This window comes from Echinococcus granulosus, assembly GCF_000524195.1.
Source record: "Echinococcus granulosus chromosome Unknown EG_S00085, whole genome shotgun sequence".
Taxonomy (NCBI): Eukaryota; Metazoa; Platyhelminthes; class Cestoda; order Cyclophyllidea; family Taeniidae; genus Echinococcus; species Echinococcus granulosus.
Window position 1 is genome coordinate 213848 of NW_020170465.1, and position 7610 is coordinate 221457.

The 7610-nt window shown below is 43.7% G+C and overlaps 3 protein-coding genes across 3 annotated transcripts in view; all 3 read left to right on the forward strand. All coding sequences in view use genetic code 11, as the record gives it.

The window, feature by feature from the left end:
* The window catches only part of EGR_07732 (hypothetical protein), a gene marked incomplete at both ends in the record, with an annotated part of 5037 nt that extends 861 nt beyond the window's left edge, over window positions 1–4176 (forward strand). Inside the window, 4 exons of the mRNA XM_024496981.1 lie at window positions 1908–2086; window positions 2156–2269; window positions 2358–2461; window positions 4063–4176. Coding sequence (XP_024348604.1) covers window positions 1908–2086; window positions 2156–2269; window positions 2358–2461; window positions 4063–4176 — 511 coding nt within the window. The remainder of the gene's footprint in view (window positions 1–1907; window positions 2087–2155; window positions 2270–2357; window positions 2462–4062) is intronic.
* A 1688-nt stretch (window positions 4177–5864) lies between these two features.
* EGR_07733 (hypothetical protein) lies at window positions 5865–6262 on the forward strand (the record flags this gene model as incomplete). The annotated part of the gene is made up of 2 exons (XM_024496982.1): window positions 5865–5958; window positions 6126–6262. 2 exons carry the CDS (start codon window positions 5865–5867, stop codon window positions 6260–6262), a joined length of 231 nt encoding a protein of 76 aa, XP_024348605.1.
* A 283-nt stretch (window positions 6263–6545) lies between these two features.
* Window positions 6546–7610, forward strand: EGR_07734 (Charged multivesicular body protein 4a; the record flags this gene model as incomplete). Its single annotated transcript, XM_024496983.1, has 5 exons — window positions 6546–6720; window positions 6753–6930; window positions 6969–7113; window positions 7207–7300; window positions 7552–7610. The coding sequence occupies 5 exons, from the start codon at window positions 6546–6548 to the stop codon at window positions 7608–7610; spliced, it is 651 nt and encodes a 216-aa protein (XP_024348606.1).

Below are 7610 nucleotides of genomic sequence, written 5' to 3' on the forward strand. Positions count from 1 at the left end.
TTGTCGTGCCTCGCCTTCCATAGTTTCGTTAAACCTCCAAAGAAAATCTCAAGTATGTTTCCTTTGCGGTTAGTTGAATGAGTAAGGTCGAGGCATACGTGCCTGTAGTTTGAGTTGAGCATCATTGGTTGCGTTAGCGAAATTTTCTCATCAAACGAGTCCTCTTACTACGACAGGAACTTAACTAGTCTGTCAGCGTCATTTTGTCCGCCCATTGTAACCCAAACTCCTTCTTCTGTTTTCAGACGCTTAACGTTATCTGACATAAACCATCGCTCTTGATGTTATGCATTCCTGTATTGTGGCAGGAAAGTCTATCTTTAAGATTATTCTAGCTCCTGGATATGCTGCAATTATCTAATCATTGGCATGAATGTGTAGATAACGTGGCAGTAGTTTTGAAATGGGTGTGTCACCTTCATCGTTATCATTCATTTGCGTATTTGCAACTCCAGTCTATCTCGTGTCGCGATTAAAATTGCTTGATGGGGACTATTTCACTAAAGGTAATTGCACAACGGACTCCGTGTTCTAGATTCACTAGACTATGGGCTGGTCGGCATTGATGCAATTTTGAGGCTAGCAAAACGGTAACACCCGACTAATGTAATGTGGTTCTAATGGAGGTGTTTACTCATTATCAGCTTGATGCGAGTTGTGAATTTTCCAATGCATTATATTATGGAACTTTTACTTTAGTTTGTGTTTATTGTTTGTTGACGACTTGGTAAAACTACTGATAGATCAAAGTTAGTGTCAGATCAAAACAGCACCACGAAGTGTAAACCAACGAAGTGGTCTGGTTGCCGAAAAAGTGACCAACTAATGGGAAAAAGTGTAGACCATCTCGAGAAGTTGACTTAAAACAGGTGTTTTCGGCCTTAATCAGGGATTTTCAATTCGAGTGTGGAGATGGCGTTTTTGACGGCCTGCCATTCACTAAGATCACAAGGGTTTGTGAACTGAATATTGGAGATTGGAAAGGTCTGCTTGTCAATCCATGATTTTAATCCATTGTTTATCCTAGTCAATCACTCATTCACTAATGCGATAAATAAGCCATTTGCATTGGCTTATGTCAACTCCACATATATTGGCAAACAACAGTCATGATAGCTGGGCTCTGTGAAAATACAAGTTAAATTCTTTCCTGTGGCTGTCAATTCAAGATAGCTTCACAGCGTCCCGGTTCACCCATGTAGCTGTAATGAGGTATCCTATCACCCAAGACTGGTGCCCTATTAACGCACCAAAGAGTTGGTAGTTGTGAGTGAAGCCATAGGATCGTAGTATAGGGATGATAAAACTCATCTACGGGAACTGAAGAGTCTGCCCGGGTGAATACGCAGTCACAACTTTATAAATGCGTGCAGTAGATAGGACTTTAACCATTTCCGACGAATATTCAAGTAAAACTCCGACTTTTGAGTTTACATTAGACAGAAAAGAATAAATTTCAAGTAGTGTAAACTGATTTTATCTTTTAACACACCTCAACCACTACTTTCAATACCTGGCCGTTTACTCCTAAGCAGTGAAGCATCCCATTACTGTACCGAATTGAGCTTAAAAACCTCCTGTGAATTGGTTTCCTACACAAGTTTCTTTTCACAACGAAGCTTTGGCCACCACTCATGTTGCCCTAGATTATGTATGCAAATGCCACTGTTGGCCGACATCTTGATTAGCAGTGGCTGGACCCGGTTGACCCACGAAGTGTGCGCTGCCTGTTGTTACACCCAAGACTGACGTACTTGTCACCCGCTGTTGTTTGTTTTGACGCCACGGTGCCATTCCCTTTACAAGCATTTGAAAGTAAAATTTCCGGTTTAACCCCTGGCTGGACGCTGGTCGTCTGTGTTACTAAGGCGGGTCTGATACTACTTACTTTATGGTGTCCTCTTAAGGTGCAAGAAGGTGGGCGAGTACACGCTACATCCATGGGTCACCCAGTTCTGCAATAACATGACTCGCGACAATCAGACGACCGCAGTCACCGTGCCCGACGTCGTGCCGACGGACATTCCAGCAGGCGTGCAATTCTCCATGGTTGCCGGCGATTTTGTCGAAGTCTACTCGGAGCCTGGTGAGAGTCCTTCCTTTTTCCTTTGGTAGATAGATCCTCTTTTGATTGTTCGCCTTTTTCTTCCGTCAGAGTCGTGGGACTGTGTGGCGACAGTCTACTTCATCGATACGGCGCACAACATTTTGGACTATTTGGACACGATATGGAGGATACTGGTGCCCGGTGGCTATTGGGTTAACTTTGGTCCGTTGAGGCATTTTAATTTTATCTGTTGGCTGAGTTTCCGTGTGAATGCTGCTACACATTCGACTGTTCCCTTCTCTCCTTGTAGGTCCTCTCCTCTACCACTTCGCGGATGTTCCTGGACAGGACTCAATTGAACTGAGCTACGAGGAATTGAGAAAAGCGATTCAACTCATGGGCTTCGAGTTTGTGGTAGGTGTTCTTGATGCTCAAAGTACTGCAAAATTCCCATTCTGGGAGACGACTGTCTCTAGTGGCCTAAACATTGCTTGCTTTCAAAACTGATTCAGATTACTACCTCAAGCTTGGTTGGTGATTTGTATCCTGTCTAGTTTGAGAGCTTTCGACAGATCCTAACTTTGAAACTTCATTATTTCGTTACCTGCAGAGGTTGAGCCACTCCTGAGACACACCTATCCAGAAGCGGCTTTTTGTAAGTATGCGGAAGGGTTGAATGCAGATATGATGAGCTTAATGCCGCTGTAATAAGTAAGACAAGTGTTATTTCTGCTACACAGCCTCATCGTCAGGGGCGTCGTCTGCAGGACTCCTCGTGGTCACGCTCCTGCTTCGACCATCGTCAGCTTTGGACCGCATCGCTGAAGGAGTAGTTCCACTTTAGAATTGTTGTTAGGGTATGAACAGTGTTTGGCAGCTATGACACTCCATTTGTCAATCACTTCCTGTAGGAACACTTGCTTAAAGGTAGCACGGGAAACGTTACTGCGTCCTTTATGGAATCTCCTCTATTCAAACTTGAATTCACCCTATTTCTGGCTACTATGCGACCACGCGATCGCAGCAGTTGTCAAAAGTCGTCGGCGTTTCAAAGGTCCTTCTGTTGTGGAGCTCTACAACCTCAGTCATCTGGGACGTTTTATCGTGGCATTCAGGCAGCCAACGAAATCAGGATCGGAATCGCCTGACACTACCTCCATTGTATAGTTCCGAGTCATTCCTGGGGGCGTTATAAGGTACATCAGTACAGAGACCGCCTTATAAACGTGGGGAGCGCATCGTGGAAGACTGAAAAGACTGGCGCCGTCAACTATGCAGTCAAGAACAATATCACCCAAGGGCCAAACTAACTTAGCAAATTGCAAAAAATTAGAAATTTTTTTGTAGAGGTGATGGTGTGGTTGACTGACAGGAGGTTTTAGTCTCTGTCTAATCACAAATGAATCTACCACGCATTATGTAGATGATGGACCCGATCTGGTCTGTGGTCAAACCGTTGGCGGATGCTGATGAGCCTGTCCGTAAACTAGATGCAGAAGGCTTGTATTTGCGGGTCGGTGTTTTTAAAATTCAGATGTGAAATGCATCAAAGGAAAAGGAACAGGACTTTGCCACACATGGGCTACTAAGAGCAGTTGTTTCAGGCGCGTAAACTTTAACCCCCGCTGACACGAGGCCTTGGTTGACGATCTTAAATTGCCTCCAGCATCTAGGTGGTTGTAAACCAGGCCTCCGAGAAATGAAGGAAGGGCTCCTAACGTGAATCACGCCAACAGTAGAATAGTGATGATTCCTGGGATTCTTATGGTCAGTAAATTACGTGTGTCTGGTGGGTGGCTGGACACCTGCAGCCAAAGAATAGGCAACCCCTTGAACGTTTGTTCCCAATGTCTGACCCACTATCTTGAGGGTGGATAACTGCGAGGTGGTGCAGTGTCACATATGCGTGACGTGCTGATTCCTCCTTCCCGTAATGGCGTTGCAGCTGTTTTTTGTCTTGCATTTAGTGTACAAATCTTTCTCTGTTGTCCTTATTTTTTTTGTTTAATTCGTAGAAAGAGGAGGTTAAGATACCCTCAACATTCACACAGGATCCGAACTCCATGCTGCACTACCACTACAAATGCGTTCTCAATGTCCTTCGAAAACCTCTCAATGCAGAAAAATAAGTAAAGCTGTTCCATTTTTGTGTAAAACAGAAAAATGAAACTATTTTTTCCATCATATTTTGTGCTTTTGTCATGGCGAGTTGGGAGGAGAGAAGTTTGAATCTCCCGAGGTCATAATTGGAGTGAGGTGGCTGTTTTCGGTCGAGGTCTATGTTTCCTTGTAAGTAACCATTAAGTTTTCTCGACCTTTGAGCTCAATACCTCTGGGGTGCGATCACCGTCCTTTGGGTTATTGTCTTGCTTGAGACAGCTGGCATGCCCGCTACCAGCTCGGGAAAGTTGACCACCACAGTCCTGGTGACGTTTTGCTACCAAATTCCCGCTCTCGCAGTAGGCACGTCACAACCGTTTTTGTTTGTCGAGCTCGGGAAATCCGTTTATGGCACGTAATTTGATGCATCCAGACCTCAAAAACCGATAAATACGCGTCACCTAGTTTTGACGCCGGGCTTAGATGAAAAAATCGTGGCAGCGACATACGCGACCCTAGGTTGCTATTGCTGAACCACCTACTTTTGCGAGTAGCATCACGCAGTTTGTTAGTCCCACTGTCCTCCTTCACCTCCAGGTCTGCATTCTGAAAGTGTAAAAAGCTGCCAGACCGCTTCCTCCGTCGTCTTGATGACAAGATGCCTACGAAAGCGGGAAGTAAAGCGAGCCTGAATTTGAAACCGGTGCTTTTAAATGCATTGCAAATAGAAAAAAGTGGAAATTGGGGGAAGTTTAAAAGAGAAAAATTCAGTAGATTCGATGATGTAACTTGTGCGCCCACACAACCGTCGTTGTCTAATCGATTAGGTGGCACCCGAGATTACGTTGACTATCCGCTTGCCGTAAAAGTCGGTTCCGTTGGTGAGATCCTTAAACGATCCGGCAATCCTCATCTATCTATAACAGTCTAACTTCAAGCTTGTAGGAAGCCTCACCCACTATATAATTGACTGAAACGAAGACGAGCTGACTCCTCAATGGTGTGGAAGTAACTTCAAATCTAATGTTCATGGCATGACACGCTCAAAGGCTCAAAACCTTTATGAACACGACGGTAGCGACGTTGCCTGTCACCATAGTCATGCGCTTCACCCCTTCGGATAGCTTTGGTCAATCACGTGCCCAGGATAAGAAGGTAGTAAACGGCATAATAGGACGAATTCAAAATGTCATACAACACCAAGGGCAGCCTCTCCCTCATGAAGGTTGTGAGTGTCCAATCCGCCAGCATCAGGTGCATGAGTCTGAGTAGCGTGGTTTCCGCCTGACTCAAAGAGCTTTAATCTCTTTAGTATAAATGCAACAACTACAGCACCAACTGCTTTCAAAGTTTATAATGAACCTAACCCGTGTCAAGGACCGGTGCAGATCGTCGAATTGACACCCACTGGCACTCCACTCTTTAGAACGCAAGCAGTAAAGCAACAGGATTTGAACAAAAAATTACAAGACTTGATTGTAACAAAAAATATGCTCCTGATTTAAAAGTAGGAAATATGTGTAGCATAGGGGAGGTACGTACCACTTCACTTAAAAATAAGGTTAGTTTGTTTAATGAACACAATGATAATGGGATAGAATATGACCTGAAGAAGTAACTATGCTGTAGCGTCCTGAGACCTCCCTGAAGACAAAAGGAGCGATAACAGTCGAGCAGATTACATAAGTCCAACACAGAGAAGGCGCGACCTACCAGCATGGCTCAACCGGCGTTGAACAATGGCCGAGTCAAAAGTCGCTACCTACCACAACAGAGAGTTGAACAACCACTGAATTTCAATATCATTGACGGTTAGCGCACATGGCAGTTAGGACTCCATACTATAAAAAACCATCATTGCTTAATAAGAATGCAGTAATTTGTGTTTTTAAAATATCCTTTATAGGAACAGGAAAATTACCAATAGTAATCCTTAAGATTAGCATTTATTTATTCAATACATAAGTGTATTTTGCAGCCAATTTCTATGATACATGTCTTAATAACTGGATCACTGTTGCAGGATCCCAAGTACACAAAGCAAAAGTGGCTGGGTTCCCGGAACTAATCTCGACTGTTCAAAAGCCATGCTTTAAAAAGCATCCCTGCGTGTAAATGTTACTGAAGGAAACCTATATAAGCCGACATTTACTGAGTAAAGAGCATGAAAGAGTGTATAATGTCAGAGGCTTTCAGATTCTCACTTGTGCTTGTTAAACTAAAAAACTGTGGAAAATTTTTGCTACAGTTAACATGAAATTAAAAAACCTGCACACTTTTTTAACAAACCACTTAAATAACCTACTATCTTTAATATTTGCTATTTAACCCCGTCTTCTTGTTTGAAGTGATATGGCTTGCTAGGCAGTTTATTGGAACACGCTCTTCATCTTCCGAGATGTCTAGTTTAAAGCGGCTATTTGGTGCTCCTAAGAAGGCAGTTACCCAAGAGACAGCTGCAGAAGCATTGCAGACAGCGGAGGAGCAGCTAAATAAGAAGCAGCTTTTCTTGGAGAAGAAAATAAATGAAGAGATTGCCAAAGCCAAAAAATTTGGTTTGAAAAACAAACGTGGTAAGTAATCAGCAGGAATTTTACTTGTTCAGCTGCATTGGAATGTTTGAGAAAAAAGGCTTTGTATGAGAAGCAGTTGGAATTAAATGATGGTGCTCTCATGAAGCTCCAAGCTCAGCGCAATGCCCTTGATAGTGCATTGATGAATAAGAATATTCTGGACACAATGAAGACGGTCAACTCGGCTATGCGGGGCATTCATAAGGACATGTATGTTTTTTGGGGAATTCCATGCTTTCGCTTCTTAGGGACGTCGATAAGGTTCATGATTTAATGGACGATGTCAATGAGCAGCAGGATATTGCCAATGAAATTGCCGCCGCTATTTCCATGCCCACGGGCCCTGACCTAGTTGACGACGATGAACTTCTTCGCGAGCTGGAAGAGCTTGCAGTATGTCCTTTATGATATAAAGTCTACTCGGTAAACCGATTTTGCATATGTTCACACATTGTCGTCATGTATTTTTCCTTGTTTCGTTTACAGGAGGAAGATGTTGCTGAAAAGCTCCTCGACGTTCATAATGTTGACGAGCTTCCCTCCATCCCTGTTGGCGAACCTACTCGCTCTAAACCTAAGGGTAAGCTCCTTTTTCTATTCGAATTAGGCATGCCTGTGGGAAACGCAGACCACATTCATTAGGCGGGTGTTCCCCCATTATTACTTCAAAGCTTATTCTTTTAACGTGTACCGACGATGAATCTGCGCACATTAACATTTGGTGTGCATATTGAATTTCTCATGTGATGCCATTAGGCATCTAATGGCGTCAGCTATGCTATCTTGGTTTCACCACAATTACACCACTTTCCCACCCCTCGTGTATTTCAGCCTCGAAAAAAGCCGAGGAAGCTTCAGAATTAGCCAATTTGGAGATGTGGTCGGCGTGA